The sequence below is a fragment of the Piliocolobus tephrosceles genome, chromosome 4 (assembly GCF_002776525.5).
Source record: "Piliocolobus tephrosceles isolate RC106 chromosome 4, ASM277652v3, whole genome shotgun sequence".
Taxonomy (NCBI): Eukaryota; Metazoa; Chordata; class Mammalia; order Primates; family Cercopithecidae; genus Piliocolobus; species Piliocolobus tephrosceles.
The window spans coordinates 135,867,456-135,885,796 of record NC_045437.1 but is presented as its reverse complement, the minus strand read 5'-3'; the positions used below and the strand labels follow the sequence as shown (position 1 = coordinate 135,885,796).

The 18,341-nt window shown below is 45.9% G+C and overlaps 1 protein-coding gene across 4 annotated transcripts in view; it reads left to right on the top strand.

Annotated features, from left to right (window-relative positions):
- The window catches only part of LARP1 (La ribonucleoprotein 1, translational regulator), a 61,300-nt gene extending 45,130 nt beyond the window's left edge, over window positions 1-16,170 (top strand). For 3 of the 4 annotated variants that reach the window (XM_026454434.2, XM_026454432.2, XM_026454435.2), the window contains exons 9-19: window positions 768-942; window positions 1,055-1,224; window positions 3,246-3,638; window positions 4,531-4,654; window positions 4,780-4,985; window positions 5,441-5,547; window positions 7,311-7,462; window positions 9,883-10,027; window positions 12,339-12,448; window positions 12,603-12,730; window positions 14,953-16,170. In XM_026454434.2, the coding sequence (XP_026310219.1) occupies window positions 768-942; window positions 1,055-1,224; window positions 3,246-3,638; window positions 4,531-4,654; window positions 4,780-4,985; window positions 5,441-5,547; window positions 7,311-7,462; window positions 9,883-10,027; window positions 12,339-12,448; window positions 12,603-12,730; window positions 14,953-15,162 (1,920 nt within the window). In that variant the 3' untranslated portion in view covers window positions 15,163-16,170. The remainder of the gene's footprint in view (window positions 1-767; window positions 943-1,054; window positions 1,225-3,245; window positions 3,639-4,530; window positions 4,655-4,779; window positions 4,986-5,440; window positions 5,548-7,310; window positions 7,463-9,882; window positions 10,028-12,338; window positions 12,449-12,602; window positions 12,731-14,952) is intronic. The other variant, XM_026454433.2, reaches the window with a different exon arrangement.
- The last annotated feature ends 2,171 nt before the right edge of the window (window positions 16,171-18,341 follow it).

Genomic DNA, 18,341 nt, shown 5'->3' with positions numbered 1-18,341 from the left:
GCCTCCCAAAGTGCAGGATTATAGATGTGAGCCACCGTGCCCAACCTGTAAAGTTTTTTAATGTCTGAGAAGTGTTCCATCAAATGTATATGCTGTAAATATTTAAATTGCCTATGGGATGGCAAGTTAGATATTTTCCAGTTATTTTCTTACTCGTGTTACTGTGAATGGCTTTTTGTGCAAATATTATACATACTGCTGCCTGTTTGTGCAAGTATTCTCTAGGGTAGATTACTGGAAGTAGGATTGCAGGTTCAAAGAGTAAAAGGGCAGGTGTATTTTTTATGCTGGTACCTCCTACAAGTTTGAACATCTTCTACCAGTCGTGGAAGATGGTGCAAATTTTCTTTTTTTTTTTTGGGCGGAGTCTCGCTCTGTCGCCCGGACTGGAGTGCAGTGGCCGGATCTCAGCTCACTGCAAGCTCTGCCTCCCGGGTTTACGCCATTCTCCTGCCTCAGCCTCCCGAGTAGCTGGGACTACAAGTGCCCGCCACCTCGCCTGGCTAGTTTTTGTATTTTTAGTAGAGACGGGGTTTCACCGTGTTAGCCAGGGTGGTCTCGATCTCCTGACCTCGTGATCCGCCCGTCTCGGCCTCCCAAAGTGCTGGGATTACAGGCTTGAGCCACCGCGCCCGGCCCGCAAATTTTCTTATATTACTGCTAGCATTGGACTCATACCAAGCTAAGGGGAACCCAGTTGTCCACCATTTCCAAGATCTTTCTGCCTGAGATTTTCTTCTTAATTCCTTGTTCCTCCTCCCCTGCAGGCCCTAAAAGACAGCAAGGTGGTGGAGATCGTTGATGAGAAAGTTCGTAGGAGGGAAGAACCAGAAAAGTGGCCTCTTCCTGGTCCCCCAATAGTGGATTATTCACAGACTGATTTCTCCCAGCTTCTCAACTGCCCTGAATTTGTCCCCCGTCAGCACTACCAAAAGGAGACAGGTAGGTCCTGCTGGCTTGAGGATTGCATTTGTCCTCCGGGCAACAGTCCTCCTCAGGGCTGGCAAAAGGAGGAGGACTGGAGGGATGAGGACTTCACCTTTCCACCCTTTAGAGTCAGCACCTGGCTCTCCTCGTGCAGTCACCCCAGTGCCGACCAAAACAGAGGAGGTCAGCAATCTAAAGACACTACCCAAGGGCTTGTCTGCCAGCCTGCCTGACCTGGATTCCGAGAACTGGATTGAAGTGAAGAAGAGGCCTCGGCCGTCCCCAGCACGGCCCAAGGTGGGTGAGGCCTTGTCCTTTGCCTTGGTTTTAGCACTCTGAGCTAGGGTGCTTGAATGGGATAACACATGGGCACAGCATTCTAGCTCTGAGGGGCCAGCAGGAAATCTCAGTAGTTCAGGATCATAGTGTGAGCTGAAGTTACCAGTAGTGGCTGCAGAAAGGTTGATTTGGCCTGTTTCCATTTCCTGTAGGGAACCATCCTTTAGGGTACCCTACTATGTGAGTTCCTCAGTGACATTTTTCATAAGGGATCATGCAGCATCTGGCAGCGATATTTCAGGCTTCTTGATTCTTGGCTCTTCTTTTTGCTCCATCTAAATTTCTGGGGCTACATTTTCAGTGTCTTTTCCTTGAGTATGTCCCCACTATCACATATGTAAGCCCCTTAGGTCCTCAGAAGAAGGAAGGGAGAGGGAGCAGATGCATAGCCCAAGTATGGAGTTAGTCTACATCGGTCTGCTGCACTAATGGCAAGGTGAGCTTGGGAAGCCTGTTTCATACCTCAAGGCTTCAGTTTCCCCATCTTCAGATGAAAGGAAGGAGAGGGTAGAATATTCTAGAAATAGTTTATATACATAAACAGATGAAGTTCACTGTTAAAGAAGTATTACAATCTCTAACTCAAATTACTACTTCCTTTTTAAGTGCTGAATTTTTCTCCACATACCTGCTCACCCTCACACACTTTGGAGACCTCTGGCCTGGGGCTTGTGGGGAGACTTCAGAATTGACCTTGAACTTTGGGTCTGTGGAATTCTATACTCCCTTATCTGTTTTCCCACAGTGACTACCTCTCGTCTCCTTTCTCTCGCCTGCCTGTTCATACGCAGAATTCCCCACAGTTGCGGCTTCAGCCCTTAAAAAGTGTTGGAGATCCAGCCAGAGACATGAGGAGAAAGGTAGTAAGTGGATAAGGGTCTTACAGAGTCCAGGCCTACAAAGTTTTCTTTGAAACAGGGGTCAGACGTAGCTCCCATTGCAGCATTAGAGCCACTACTCCGACCTGGTCTATTTTAAACCTTAAAAAAAGATAGGTTTAGATTTTTTGTGGGAAGCTCTTGGCACAGCAGGGAATCTACTTTTGAATAAATACTGTGAGTTTAGACAAATGCTTCTCTCTCAGCATCTCATATTCAGTCTATCAAAACAAATAGTTTCTCTTTGCTGAAGGCACCCTGTTTTTTCTTGCCTTTGGAACAATGGTGTTCTTTCTGCCTAGCATACTCTGTCCCTATCTTCATCTGGCTTACTTATGTTCATCCTGTGGTAGTCACTTCTTGAAGGAGGCCTTCCCTAACCATTCTTAGTCACAGTTGACTAAGCTCCTTTCACTGTGTGCTTCCACAAACCTGCTTATAGCCTTTACCATACAACAATGCACTTGGCTGTTTGGTTGACTTTCTCCCACTGAGCTCCCTAAGTAACAGGGACCTTGTCTTATTATTCTGCTTTTAGGTTTTTCATACAGAGCTTAGGACTAATGGGTATTCCCTCATTTATTATATAATTGAACATCTGCTATTACCAGATCCCCATCTAGGTACTGAGTATATAATGGAAAGCAAGGCAACTGTGGATCATGGAGCTTCCAGTTTATTGTGAGATTTTGAGTAGATGGATAAAAGGATGAATCAACCCCATGAACTACTGTGTGTCCACTCCTAGGCTAGGAGTACACAGTACAACTACTGTGTGTCCACTCCTAGGCTACTCCTAGGTGCTATGTAGGATATAAAGGTAAATGAGAGCACAGTTCCTGCCTATAGAGAACTCATCATCTAGTTGTTTGTGCATGACTGTGATATGAGCTGTGAGTGGAGGAACCTGGACTTCTATGAGACATCCTTTATCATAGTCATAAAGCTGACTCCCAGGATGACACTTGTGACCTGCTGGTGTTACTGGGTCTTCAACAGTCTCATGCTGAGGGGCTAGAGCCTCCCTCTCATGGAATAGCTACAGAATCTGGGCCAAGGACCTCCGGTGATTCCTTTTCCCCTTCATCTGTCCTATTTTAGAAGTCAGAGGAGCCCAGATTTGCCCACCCGACCTCTCTGCCTCAGCAGCTGCCCTCCCAGCAACTGATGTCCAAGGATCAGGATGAGCAAGAGGAACTGGATTTTCTGTTTGACGAGGAGATGGAGCAGATGGATGGGCGGAAGAACACCTTCACCGCCTGGTCTGATGAGGAATCTGACTATGAGATTGATGACAGGGATGTCAACAAGATCCTCATTGTCACCCAGACACCACATTACATGCGCCGGCACCCAGGGGGGGACCGCACAGGCAATCACACCTCGCGTGCCAAGATGAGCGCCGAGCTGGCCAAGGTCATTAATGATGGCCTCTTCTACTATGAGCAGGACCTGTGGGCTGAGAAGTTTGAACCTGAGTATTCCCAGATCAAGGTGAGGCTTGGACATAGCAGTGAGTGTGGAGCCTGGGGTGCCTGTAGTGTACAGAGAAGAGGAAGACTGATTAGCTGTGCAACTTGAGGCAGGTCCTTACAATTCAGAGTCTCAGAATTTTTATAATGGGAAGGGGATGATGACTGGTGTCTAGCTTGGACATTAGGAGTGAGGGGTGATGTGTAAACACTGCAAACTCTTCAGGTGAGGCAGGGGTGATTATTATCCTATCTGTGGATCCACAGTTAATATTATGACAGTTGGCTAGACACTTCTGTGGGGAATAGAATAAGGGGTTAGATTGTTATTTCTAGTCTTAAATATTTAGGCGTCTAAAAATTTAGAAGCCTTTTAAGAAGCTTGTGTTGAGTATGGAAAATGGAGAAGAGATAGGTCTTTTGAAAAATTGCTGCCGCCTGGAAACAGTCACAACATCTTTGTTGTAGGATTTTACAGAGTGGGTATGTTTGGTGGTAGGTTGTCCTAGGGTGAGCCTGTGTAACAAGTAGCAGTGCATTTACTGGAAGGAAGGAGGAAGGAGAGTTGTCCAGCCACTGTGTGATAAGGCAGTAGCAGAAAGAGAGATGGGGAAACACTGGAGCTTTCAAGGGAGAGTCTGTAGTGAGTTCCTGGGGAACTCCTGTAAGCCTGATCTCAGTCTTACTACAGGGAGGGCAGAGCAAGTACTGTCTTTTTCTGGGCTAGCACACTTGTGCCAAGGTACCTGGGGTGAGGAATGGTGACTGGGCAGCTGAGAGCCTGGGGACCAGAATTCCATGTATGTCGTTGTGGGAGCTGCCCTCTCCAACTTCCTGCCAGTCTTGATTCCTTAAACAGGCTGGAACAGCTTGCTTACTTACATCTTTCCCCACCCATCTCATAACCTCTGCAGCAAGAAGTCGAGAACTTCAAAAAAGTCAATATGATCAGCCGGGAGCAGTTTGACACACTGACCCCTGAGCCTCCTGTGGATCCCAACCAGGAAGTTCCTCCTGGGCCACCTCGGTTCCAGCAAGGTGAGAAGCAGACACCTGAGATCCTGACGTGGGTGAGAGGGTCTGGGGCCTTGGACCAGGGGCTATCCACGGGTGGATGCTACAGGCCTTTCCCTGCTTCCTGACTCCTCTCTCTGCCACTACAGTTCCCACGGATGCCCTGGCCAACAAGTTGTTTGGTGCTCCTGAGCCCTCCACCATCGCCCGCTCTCTACCAACCACTGTCCCAGAGTCACCAAACTACCGCAACACCAGGACCCCCCGTACTCCCCGGACACCACAGCTCAAAGACTCAAGCCAGACATCACGGTTTTACCCAGTAGTGAAAGAAGGACGGACATTGGATGCCAAGGTGAGGCATTCCTGTCAGGCTGCTCAGAGTCTTGGGCCTACTTCATTGCATTCCAGTGCTTTGCTTCTCTCCTTTGCCTTGTCTGAGCCAAGGAAGTGCCAAATCCTTCACCTGCTCTGTGTTCTGAGGCTGATGGGCTCGCCTAGGATTAGGTGGCCACATCTGCAAAATATACTGGGTGTGGGAGTGGTGGCCCCATGTAGAAAGGCCTGTGGAGGATTGACCAGGTATGAGTCCTTGGGCAAATCACTTCATTCCCAAACCTTGATTTCTTCACCTGTTTGAAATAGGCATACTGGTTCCTAGCTCACTGCTGTGAACATTATAAGAGAATGAATATGAAAATGCTATTGTAAAATGTGAGAGATCATGCCCATCTTAGTCCTACAAGTGCTTGATGCTCCTCAGAGTTGTAGGAGTACAAATAGTAACAAACCCTGGGCTAACCTTTGCAGATGCCTCGAAAAAGAAAGACAAGACACAGTTCAAACCCACCCTTGGAGAGCCATGTGGGTTGGGTGATGGATTCCCGTGAGCACAGGCCCCGTACTGCTTCCATCAGGTACCTGGGGCAGTGGGGGAAGAGTGATCAGGCTGCCTGTGGGATGGGTGGGCAAGCATGAAATTGACTGGACCAAGAAGATTGGTCTGAAAATTAAAGGGACCCTCATTTAAGAGATTTTCAAAAAACCAGTGGTGTGGAAAGTTCAGCCCAGGACCAGGGAATGAGGTGGAGGCTTTTTTTCCTAAAGAAGTGGTGTGGCAGTCACATGAGACCAGATTTTCATACATGCAGAGAGAAAATCTCTCTGAATTGGTTTCCAAGCCTGGGTGTCTACTTTCTACCTGAGGAAGGATAGCCAGGTAGTTGAATAAACAGATTTCTGGGAGTCTCTCTGAGCCTACTGTGTCTTGGGAGGCTACCTAAAAGTTTTAAAAATTTAAAAAATACATATTTATTGGCCCCAACCTGTATCTACTGACCCTGCTTCTTGGGGTAGGATCCATGCTCTTTATTTATTTATTTATTTCAGTAAGATGGCCCCAGTACGTGTTTCCTGTTTCCCAAAGCAAGCTTTGAGAGCCACCTACCTATGCTCTCTACTCCCTGCAGAGATGGCACAGACTGCAAATAGGCATGCTTTTGAAGAAAATAACAATTGATCTTTGAACAATGAAGGGCCTGGGATGCCCACCCCGCACACAGTTGAAAATCCGTGTATAACTTTTGACTCTCCAAAAGCCTGCTGTTAACCAGAAGCCTTACCAATAACATATAGTGAATTAGCACATGTTTTGCATATTATATGTATTACATACTGTATTCTTACAATAAACTGAAGAAAAAATGTTACTAAGAAAATCACAAGGGAACAGCAGACACTGGGGCCTACTTGGGGGTGGGGAGAGGGAGAAGAGTGAGGTGCAATTTACGTAACAAACGTACACACATACCTCCAAACCTAAAATAAAAGTTAAAATCATAAGAGAAAATGTTTACTTCATCCTCGTGGTCTTCACGTTGAGCAGGCTGAGAAGGAGGGGTTGGTTTTGCTGTCTCAAGAGTAGCAAAGGTGGAAGAAATCTGCGTATAAGTGGACCCATGCATGGATCCATGCATTTCTTTTCTTTTTTTTTTTTTTGAGACGGAGACTGGCTCTGTCTCCCAGGCTGGAGTGCAGTGGCTGGATCTCAGCTCACTGCAAGCTCCGCCTCCCGGGTTTACACCATTCTCCTGCCTCAGCCTCCCGAGTAGCTGGGACTACAGGCGCCCGCCTCGTCGCCCGGCTAATTTTTTGTATTTTTAGTAGAGACGGGGTTTCACTGTGTTAGCCAGGATGGTCTCGATCTCCTGACCTCATGATCCGCCCATCTCGGCCTCCCAAAGTGCTGGGATTACAGGCTTGAGCCACCGCGCCCGGCCGTAATCCATGCATTTCAAACCCATGTTGTTCAAGGCTTCACTATAGGTGGGTTGACCCATGATGGCTCATTAAGGAAAGTTAAATGCTTTAAAGTTAATAAATGGTTAAAAGCTCAAGTTTTATCATTGGACACTTTTCTGCCATTAAATAGTCTTATGACCCTGGATGAGTCTCCTAATCTCTGTAAGGCTCAGTATCCTCTGTAAAACCCTTTGAGAGTTAATGCAAAGTTAATCAGTCCCATGGATATAAGTTAAAGGCCCGTAACTCGGCCTCCTTGTTTGATACTCTGTGAGAGGATGGATCTTGGCTGATAGAACGAATCAGAGGGACCCCTCCTAACCTTATGGTGGGGCTGCTGTGGGGAACCTGGTGACAGTATATTTTGTGGTTTCTGTAGCTCCAGCCCCTCAGAAGGGACACCTACAGTTGGCAGCTATGGCTGTACCCCTCAGTCATTGCCCAAGTTCCAACATCCTTCCCATGAACTGCTCAAGGAAAATGGCTTCACACAACACGTCTACCATAAGTATCGTAGGCGCTGCCTTAATGGTAAGAAGTGAGGGGGGCAGGGGGCGATCCTCTGGGCCCCTTATTTAGACCCAGAGTGTAAGGATTGGGGGATATGGGGATAGGTGACTCTTTTCTCTGACTTCAGAGCAAAAAAAGACGTGACATTATGGCAAGAAGGACTGAAGTTAGACTTGGGCCAGATAGTTTTAAACTGTAGGAAGCTAGGGGAATATGGCACTCACAACATTTGTGTTCCTTGATCTTCCTCTATTGATTATTAAAACTGTCAAGTATTTCTGTATCTCTGGCAAGATTACTGACTCAGCCATTGTCAGGTCTAGTCCACTGTCCATCACAAAAGGGTATGTAAGAGGTGGCATATGCTCTCTAGAACAAAGGTTGCCAAACTGTGGTTTTTGAGTCAAATCCAGCCAATAGTCTGTTTTCATGTGGCGTTGGAGCTAAGGACAGTTTTTACATTTTTAAGGGGTTGTAAGAAAAAAAGATTTGTGGCAGAGACAATGTCATCTATAAAGCCTGAAATACTTGTTCTCTGTCCCTTTACAGAAGTAGTTTGCTGATCCCCCCTGCAGATGATAGTGTAAGGAAAGAGCCTGTCTAGATGCTCTTATCTGTCCCCCCTTAGCATTCCGATTGGTTGTGTGCATCTTTACAGCCAACCTATCTTGTCACCTGTAGTTACTAACTCACTCATCTCCTTTCATTCAACAAAACATGGCTGCTAAATTCTTGATTCATCCACTTCAGTTCTCTCTTTCCTACTTTGTGTGTAATAACAGCTTTATTGCGTTATAATTTACATATGATGTAACATACCTAAAGTATGCAATGTAATAGCTCTAAGTATATTCATATAGTTGTGTGCCCATCACCAGAATCAATTTTAGAACATTTTCATTACCCCCCAAAATGCTATGCCCCTTACCAGTCATACTCATTATACATGCAAACTACTCCCCACCCCCCAAATCCTGCCAGTCCTATGAAACTACTAATCTACTTTCTGCCTCTGAGGATTTGCCTATTCTGGACATTTCACATAAATTATACTGTATGTAGTCCTTTGTTACTGGCTTCTTCCCCTTAGTATATTTGGTATACTGACAAATATACAGCAAGGTTCATGTCATAGCATGCATCAATACTTTATTCTTTTTATTGCCAAATCATATTCCATCATATGGATGTATCACATTTTGTGTATCCATTCATTAGTTGTTTGGCATTTGGGTTGTTTCTACTTTTTGTCTATTGTGAATAATGCTACTGGGCATATTCACATATAGGTTTCCTGTAGACGTAGCTTCTCCTTTATTTTGGATGAAAGAATATTATTTCTGGGTCATGGGGTAACCATGTTTAACCCTTTGACAAAATTAAACACTGTTTTCCAAAGTGGAAATTTTGGAATTTTATATTGAAGTATAAAATTTTATATTGAAAGATAAAATTTTCATTTTATATTTCTAAAAGCAGTATGTGAGGCTTCTGGTTTTTCACATCCTTCCAACACTTGTTTGCCTGTTTTTATTTACTTTTATTAACATTTATTTTTGAGACAGGGTTTTGCTCTGTCACCCAGGCTGGAATGCAGTGATTCAATTATAGTCCACTGCAGTCTCGAATTACCGGACTCAAGCAATCCTCCTGCCTCAGCCTCCTGAGTAGCTGGGACTACAGGCGTGTGCCACCATACCTATCTAATTACTGAAAGTTTTCTGTAGAGACAGCAGTCTCACTGTGTTGACCACCGTGGTCTTGAACTCTTGGCCTTACGCAGTCCTCCCTCCTCAGCCTCACAAAGTGCTGGAATTACAGACGTGAGCAACCTTGCCCAGCCAAGATCCTTTTTTAACTGGATTGTTTTCCTAATTATTAAGTTGTAGGAATTCCTTTATTAGATACATGATTTGCAAATATTTTCTCTGATTCTACGGGTTATCTTTTCAAGTTTTTGATACGCAAAAATTTTTCATTTGAATGATATTCATTTTCTGTTTTGTTGCTCGTGCTTTTGGTGTTGTGTATTTTTTGATATTACTGTTATGTACTTGTGAATATTGTAGGACTCTTGAGGTAAATATTGGTAATGAGCCAAATACAGTTTGTTAGAATTTCCAGACAATTTGTTCATGCCTTGTCTTGTCTTGACGGCACTTGAAAGCAGTACCAGTTGAGGTGAAGAGCTAGACTGCCAGCCTGGTTCAGAAGCTGCTGCCACCTGCTCCTGGAAAAGTACAGGCCCAGCTCCCAGCATCAGGGCCTGTTGCAGAGTGGTTAGTGCTCAATAAACATCTGCTGAATGACTGAGTGGCAGATGATGAGTGAGGGAATTTGGAGATATAAGAGAAAGGACCAAGTCTTAAATTCCAGAATCCTTTGTCCCTGAAGCAAGGGCAGCCTGAACCTGAGACATGTCTTTCCTCCTTTCCCATCAGAGCGGAAACGCTTGGGCATTGGCCAGTCTCAGGAGATGAACACACTCTTCCGCTTCTGGTCCTTCTTCCTCCGAGATCACTTCAACAAAAAGATGTATGAGGAGTTCAAGCAGCTGGCTCTGGAGGACGCCAAAGAAGGCTACAGGTGAGCAGGTTTGGGGTGGGGGACTTTAGCTGGTGCTTAGGGATGGCGTGGGATCCCTAGTTGGTCTGCTTCCAGAACTGTAGTTGGAAATTCCTTACATGTGTATTTTCATTCATATACTTGGTGAAAAATTTGGTTTTAAATGAGCAGTCTATTCACATGGTCTAAATTTCAAACAGTTTAAAAGGTTATATAATGAAGAGTCATCTCATCCCTGCCGCCCACCCATCTGGTGTCTTTCCCCACAGACAACCAGTATTAGAATCTTGTGGGTCCTTTATAAAGGACCCTGTGTGAGTAAGTAGATATCTGTGTAGTCTTCTATGCCACTACCACTCCTTTTGTTTACGTAAAAGCTGGCCTGTGTTATAATATTTTCTGCACCTTGCGTTTGTTTTTGTTTAATACTATATTTTGGAGATCATTCTATATCTGTACATAATTAACTTTTCTTGTTCTTTTTTTATAGGCTGTAACATGGTCTTATACTATATGGATGTACCATGATTTATTTAGTCAGTCTGCTATTAATAGATACTTAGGTTGTTTCCAATATTTTGCTATTAAAAAAACCTTAAGAGTCCTTTTTTCCTGGCTGGGTGGCTCACGCCTATAATCCCTGCGCTTTGGGAGGCCAAGACAGAAGGATCACTTGAGCTCAGCCTGGGCTCAAGTGATCGTTCTGCCATAGCAAGACCCTGTATCTATTAAGTTTAAAAAAAAAAAAAAAAGACCTCCCCATGCCCCCACCCCTTCCCCGATTTTCAATGTAAAATGTGCTGTCTGTAAACTACATGAAAAAAAGACAAGTTTGGAAAAGCTGATGAAAACATCCATCATTCCAGAGACAGCAAGTGTTATTCTGCCATTAAGCTTCCTAGTTTCTTCTTGGCATATTTAATTGTATTTAGCTCACCCTGTAAAGTTTGTGCTCTTCCAGACTTTGTATGCATGTGTAGTTGTATAATATACATATTTGTTTACAAAAATTGACTCATGGGATCATTCTACGTCTAACATGTTCAAACATGTCTTTTCCATTTGATAATATATTGTAAGCATTCTTCAGTATCCTTAAGTATACATTTATACTATTAATTTCTAATAGCTTATATTACCCTATTGTATAGATTTACCATGATTTTTCTTAATTACATCTCTCTTCGTTGACATTTGTATTTTGCTTAATAATGCTGCTGTAAACAGTTTTGTACATCTGTTAAGATCTAAATCTGGGCTGGGTGCGGTGGCTCACACCTTTAATCCCAGCACTTTGGGAGGGCGACGCAGGCAGATCACTCAAGGTCAAGAGTTTGGCCAACATGGTGAAGCCCCATCTCTACTAAAAATACAAAAATTAGCTGGGTGTGGTGGCACATGCCTGTAGTCCCAGCTACATGGGAAGCTGAGCCAGGAGAATGGCTTGAACCCGGGAGGCAGAGGTTGCAGTGAGTCAAGATGGTGCCACTGCACTCCAGCCTGGATGACTGAGCGATACTTTGTCTCAAAAAAACAAAAGATCTAAATCTGCAGTTTTGGCCATTTCCTTGGCATGTATCTTTTTTTTTTTTTTTTTTTGTAGATGAGTCTTAGGCTGGAATGCAGTGGCACAATCTTGGCTCACTGCAACCTCCACCTCCCGGATTCAAGCGATTCTTGTGCTTCAGCCTCCCTAGTAGCTGAGATTACAGGCACCCACCACCATACCTGGCTAATTTTTGTATTTTAGTAGAGATGGGGTTTCACCATGTTGGCCGGGCTGGTCTCGAACTCCGGTCCTCAAGTGATCCGAGTGCCTTGGCCTCCCAAAGTGCTTGGATTATAGACGTGAGCCACTGTGCCTGTCTGCATGTGTTCCTTGAAGTGAAATTTCTGAGTCAGATGAATGAACAGACCTACTAATTGGCATGGTTAAATGGCTTTGCGGAGTTCTTATGCCAGGGATTGGCCAACTTTTTCTGGAAAGAGTCAGTAAATACTTTAGGCTTTGTTGGCCATAAGGTCTTTGTCATAACTACTCAATTCCGTTCACTCTGTTACTGTAGCAGAAAGCAACCACAGACACTTCATAAAAGAATAGGAGTAAACAGATGTCTGTGGCAGGGGACTGTGTTTGTTGACCCCAGGAAAGCTCTGAACATTTTATGCTGGACCCACTTAGACTAGCATTCTTAAAGCATATATGCTGTTTTTGCAATACAGAAATAACACATTGTTTAAACTGTTTCATAGTTCCTCTGTTATACAGGCACATTTCCCATTTTACAGATGAAGAAACTGTGCCCTGATTTCACTGACTTGTGTTCTACAGATATGGTTTGGAGTGCCTTTTTCGATACTACAGTTATGGCCTGGAAAAGAAGTTCCGGCTGGACATATTCAAGGATTTTCAGGAGGAAACGGTGAAGGACTATGAAGCTGGTAAGAGCCAGAGTTGGATCTGAGTGAGGCTTGGTCATGTAGGCCTCCTCTTCCCCAGTTCTACCTGGGTCTTTCTGTGTATTACACACCACCTCCCTCTCCTCTGAGCGTCTTTATCCTCACCATCTCAGCTTTTATGTACCTCTCCCTACAGGCCAACTGTATGGGCTGGAGAAGTTCTGGGCCTTCTTAAAATATTCCAAAGCCAAAAATTTGGACATTGACCCCAAACTGCAAGAATACCTCGGCAAATTCCGACGTCTTGAAGACTTCCGAGTAGATGTAAGTGAAACTCTTTCTCTCACCCTACTTGTCCTGGAAAGAAAACTGAACCAGGAATCAAGATACTTGGATTCTGGTCCAGCTGTGCCCCTAGCCCAGGAACCCCTCTCCCTGCTCCCCACAATTTGGGCTTTAGTTTTTTTCACCTTTAAAATGGAGAGTGGCCAATGAAGGCTAGTTGGAGATAGTTGTATGGTTGCTCCTGCTTCCCTCTTCTGTGGTACCATCATAATGCTCTCTCTCTCCTTTCTCACCACCCTCCTTGCTATTGTGCCCAAGTTAGCCACTACTAGTTGGTCAGGATGGGTATCCAAGATACACACATTTGTTCTTTTTGGAAAAGGCCAATTCCAACCCCAGTTTATAAATTAATGCCCAGGTCTCTGTGTTCTTGGAGCAGCACCTCAACGGTGACATCCAGTGGCAGGGCTGGGTTATTACTGCTGGGTATATCAAGGGAAGATGGAGTGATTTAATTGATTCAGCAGATACTGATTGGATGTCTCTGTGCTCAGTGCTTTAGAGATAAGGGAAAGAGACTCAGTTTTTCCTTCTGAGAGTTTATAATGTAGTAGAAATGTCTGTCTTATTCCCTTCAAACCTTTTGGCAAAAAGGCAAATGCAAGTAAAATGACAATGCTAGCCCTTACATTTTGTGTTAGTCTGTTCTCACTCTGCTAATAAAGACATACCCGAGACTGGGTAGTTTATAAGGGAAAGAGGTTTAATTGACTCACAGTTCTGCAGGGCCGGGGAGGCCTCAGGAAACTTAAAATCTTGGCAGAAGGGGAAGCAAATACATCCTTCTTTACATGGTGGCAGCAAGGAGAAGTGCAGAGCGAAGGGGGGTAAAAGCCCCCCCCCCCCTTTTTTAAGATAGAGTCTTGCTCTGTCACCCAGGCTGGAGTGCAGTGGCACGATCTTGGCTCACTGCAACCTCTGCCTCCTGGGTTCAAGTGATTCTCCTGCTTTAGCCTCCTGAGTAGCTGGGATTATAGGCGCACACCACCACGTCTGGCTAAGTTTTGTATTTTTAGCAGAGATGGGGTTTCACCATATTGGCCAGGCTGGTCTCGAACTCCTGACCTCGTGATCCACCCGCCTCAGCCTCCCAAAGTGCTGGGATTACAGGTGTGAGCCACCACGCTCGGCCCAAAAGCCCCTTATAAAACCATCAGATCTTGTGAGAACTCACTCATTATCATGAGAACAAGATGGGGGAAACTGCCCCCATGATGCAATTATCTCCACCTGGTCTCTCACACAACATGTGGGGATTATGGGAACTACAATTCAAGATCTAGATTTGGGTGGAGACACAGCCAAACCATATCCAATTTATTATTTTAAAACTGCCATTTATTGGGTGTTTATTATGTGCCAGGTACTTTACATTGACCTTATTTAACCCTTATGTGGTGATGCAGACAGGACTTATTAGATAGGTTAACTGAAGTTCGTGGCCATCCAGTGACATAATGGCAGAGCCACTCAGGTCTCTCAATATAAACACAAACCTGTTTTCTTTCATTCTTAAGCATTTCCACCCTTGGGGAGGAGAGGGAAGGGGAACAGGGTACAAGTTACAGAGAACCCTTGTGATTTCTCTGGGTGGAACAAGGACTCAGTTTTGGTTACCAAAATGGGAAGGAAACGTCTGTCTTCGGGGTTATAGGACCTTTGTTAGTGCTAAGGCCAGGCTGGAGCATGGTCTGAGTCTTAGTTCAGGATCCTCTGGACATTGAAGAGAATGAGGTGATCCTCGGAAGGATCTGGGCCTTCTGAGCTGAGAGTCGCAGCATACTGCATGCCACATTCCACATTTCTGAGCAAGAGATCCCTTCTTGGAAGGGAAGCAGAAATGAGGTTGGCTAAAAGCCTGGCCTTTTGGGGCAGATAGACCTAAATTTTGTCTTTATCAGTTACCAGCTGTGAGACCCTGGGGAAGTTACTTTTTTCTGCTTCAGTTTTCTCATCTATAAAATCAGATGTCCATGGGTCCACATCAGAGGGTGATGCTGACTCCATAAGAGAATGTGCATAAAACAGCACAAGGTGTGGCATGGAGAAACGCTTAATAACTGATAATTTATTTTTAAGGTTAATTATCTATTCATTATCTATATTTGGAGGTAGAAAGTAGAAAGTGTCTAGACGGGCCTGGCAAGGAAGAGGGCGTAGATAGTGCCTCCGATCACCTGTGACTCCTTCCTCTGTTGCAGCCCCCCATGGGTGAGGAGGGCAACCACAAGCGACACTCAGTCGTAGCAGGAGGTGGCGGCAGTGAGGGCAGGAAGCGGTGCCCCTCCCAGTCTTCCAGCAGGTCTGCTGCCGTGATCAGCCAACCCCCTACACCACCCACCGGCCAGCCCGCCCGGGAAGATGCCAAATGGACAAGCCAGCACTCGAACACACAGACTTTGGGAAAGTGAAAAGCTCCTTAGCCCTGGGGCTTGAGGGGGGAAAGGGGTAGGGTGGGTAAGAGTCCATGGGGGTGCCCAGTCCCAGGAGAGGGGACAATGAAGGGACAGGCCTTTGTGCTGAGTAGCAATGTGTACACCATTTGGGCTATCAGAGGTACCCCTGGGCAGGAGCCTCTACATCCCCTTCCCCTTCCTCTCTCCATGACTCTTGACATCCTAGCTTCTTCTAAGGGGGGAGGGAAAGGGGGGAAATTTTTATATATATATATACATATATATATATCAAGTTTTAAATTATTGATAGTTCATCTGGATTACCAAAATCACTCTGCAGCCCTGCCCGCGGCTAGTAGGCTGCAACCCTGGTCCCCACTCCTAACCTCCTCTTGCTCCCCCTCAAGCCAACTATGCAGCCCACAAGAAGGCCCTGCGGGCCCCCCATAGCCCAGCACTGTCCCATAGAAGGCTCTGGCGGCACCTCTGGGCCCCAGGAGCATCAGCCTCTTGATCATCTGGGGTTTGTCATCACCATGTTTTCTCCCTGCTGTCCCCACCCTGCCCTTCTGCCATCTTCTGGGAGAAGGAAACCAAAGGATCTAAAACTGGGGTTTGGGGGAAGGTTTCAGCCTCTCCCCACTCCCCTTGCCCCACACCCTTTACTCCCCAGCCCAGAGAGACGCTGCTTTTACCAGGAAAGACTATTGAAAGATGATTTATTTTATTTTTCTCTGACCTTTCCATCCTCGAGAAAATGGGGAAAAAAAAAAAAAAAAATCAACCATAAAAGACCAAAAAAAAAAAAAAAAAATCAGATAAACCCCCACCTAATCCACAGAAAGTGATGTCTTTCCCCTCCCCTTGGAATTTTTGTTTTGTTTTTGGAAATAATATTTTTTTAAAAGTTGCCTTATTGTGGAGTGGGAATCTGAAATACCCAAATGCCTGTTTTCCTCGGTGGAGTCAACCCGAAGAGCTCCCACCTTCTCTGGATGTGCCTGGGCTTGGACTGGCTAGATAATCTTTCTCTGGACTGTTGCATGTACAGTGCCTCCATCCTGGAGGCAAGAGAGTTGGGAGTGGCTCGAATCAGAGCCGTGCCCAAGATACCCCTGCTGTTGCATCGTTTGAAGCTGACGTCCTGTGTCTGTACACTGCTGCCACTGTTGTGTCCTCGCTCTGCTTGCTGTTGCCTCACGCCAGGCCCTGTCCTGCCGTGACACCCTTCATCCTACCCTTGGAACCCCAAGGCCAAGTTTGCTTCAAACTGTTGGAGAACAGAGTTGGCCTGCATCTGGAACACACTTGTCCTCAGCTTGACCGTCTCCCCACACCCCAGAGTGGAAAGGTGAACACCTGCAGCTGAGGCTTGGAAACATTTCTTGTGTTGCCCTGAAAAATCTCTGAGACCTCAGGGAGGCTCTGTCTCTCTTAAAAGGTGGAGAAAGATGCCATTCTCTTCCTAAGGTCTGGTGGAGTCTCCCCATCTTGCATACCCTTCTGCAAGCCATCTATCTATGCTCACTCTCCAATTGACCCGCCTGGGAACAAGGGATGAGGAGTTGGGGGCTGGGGGGAATCCTGCCAGTTGGTGAAGCCCTGTGGCAGGAAGGTATATGTGGACATAGAGTATACCTGATTCTCTTCTTCAGCCACTTGACTGTTTGGGTTGGGCTGTGAATGACAGTGGAATGGCTGGAGTCTGCTGTTGTCAGAAGGCAGGGAGGGTGATGAAGGACTGACCCACATGGACTGGGATGTGTGTCGGTTATGGGCATGACTGCACATTCACTCTCGGTGGGATCTGGGCAACATGGAGGAGTTTATGGTCCTGTTGCTTACTTACTGCAATGTCTTTGGCCCTCCTTTTCAACTGGTTCCTCTGTTGGGCCCAAAGGTGGGGAGTAGGAGACAGTATCCCAGGCTGACAAGGCCTTGCCATTTACCTTGGGCACCTTGTTAGTTTTTAGCCTGTGCCCTTCCCCACCTTTGCCCTCCCAGTGGTTGGTATGTGGGAAGCCCATCTCAGTTCTGTGACTTCATGTCTCAAACCAAGGATGAGCGTCTGGTCTCTGCTATGATGGTGGTATCTGAGGCCTTTCCCTGCCCAGTCTGGTGCCTGCCCCACATTGTACCAGACACTGGATTCCTGGACCCCCTTCTCCTTTCCTTTCTTTCCTTCAGGTCACGCAGCCCTGTACTGTATCCAGCACCACAGAAACCTCAGTGTTTTTCGTCTGCTGGTTTGGGGCACAAGGAAGCCTTAGGGAATGGGGAAAGGCTGTTATTACTTAGAGTTTACTCCCAGGCCAGGGGGCTGCCATCTTTTTCACAGACATCCCTGAAAGGAAGCCCCTTTGGGGCAGGGAGGCGAGGACTTCATCTCAACATAGGCTGGTGGTTGGTAGGGGAGCATTTTCTTTTTTTTCTTTTCTTTTCTTTTCTTTCTTTCTTTTTTTTTTTTTTTTGGTAACATGTTAGGAGTTAATGTTGCAAAGAGTAGTTTACATCTTCACTTTCTGAAGACACTTGAATTTAGGACCGATGTATCTGTGACAAGCATGCCAGAAGTGGCAGGGGCCATCAGGGCTAACCACTTCACACCCACCATCCTCCCATGGGGATCCAAGACCTGAGATAAAGCAACAGCCTGCCCAGATCCCTCTGTTCATCCTATCCCTTCCACGGTTGGTCCATGCCAACATAACCTCTGGGCATCAGACATCAGCAGGTCTGTGTGCCTCAGCCCTGTTAAGGGGAAGGTTTCTCTTTTGCCCTCTTCCTGCACCTGGGAGCAAAGGCACTACCAGTAGAGAAGGGCCATCCGGCCCTGCCCCAGCCTGGACCCCTGGGGCTCAGATAGAGGTGCTGAGCCCCTATGTCAAAGTTGTTAAATGTTTTTGTTTTGTTCCATTGTAGCTCTTTTTCCTCCCCTTTCCTGGTGATTGATTTTACAAAAGAAAGTGAGCTGCTGAGAAAGCCCTGGAAGGGAAGTGAGGAGGAGGGACAAGGAAGATGACTAGTTACGGAGGGTAGGGTTGTTTTTTTGCCAAAAAAGCCTAGGTAGAGTGATCTGAATTATCTGGCACCCTCCTGAATGGAACCCCAGAGTACCTCCTGTGTGGAAGGGTCCCTGGATTTTCCCTAACACCCACCCTCTCCCCCTTCAGCCATGCTGATGGCAGAGAAGA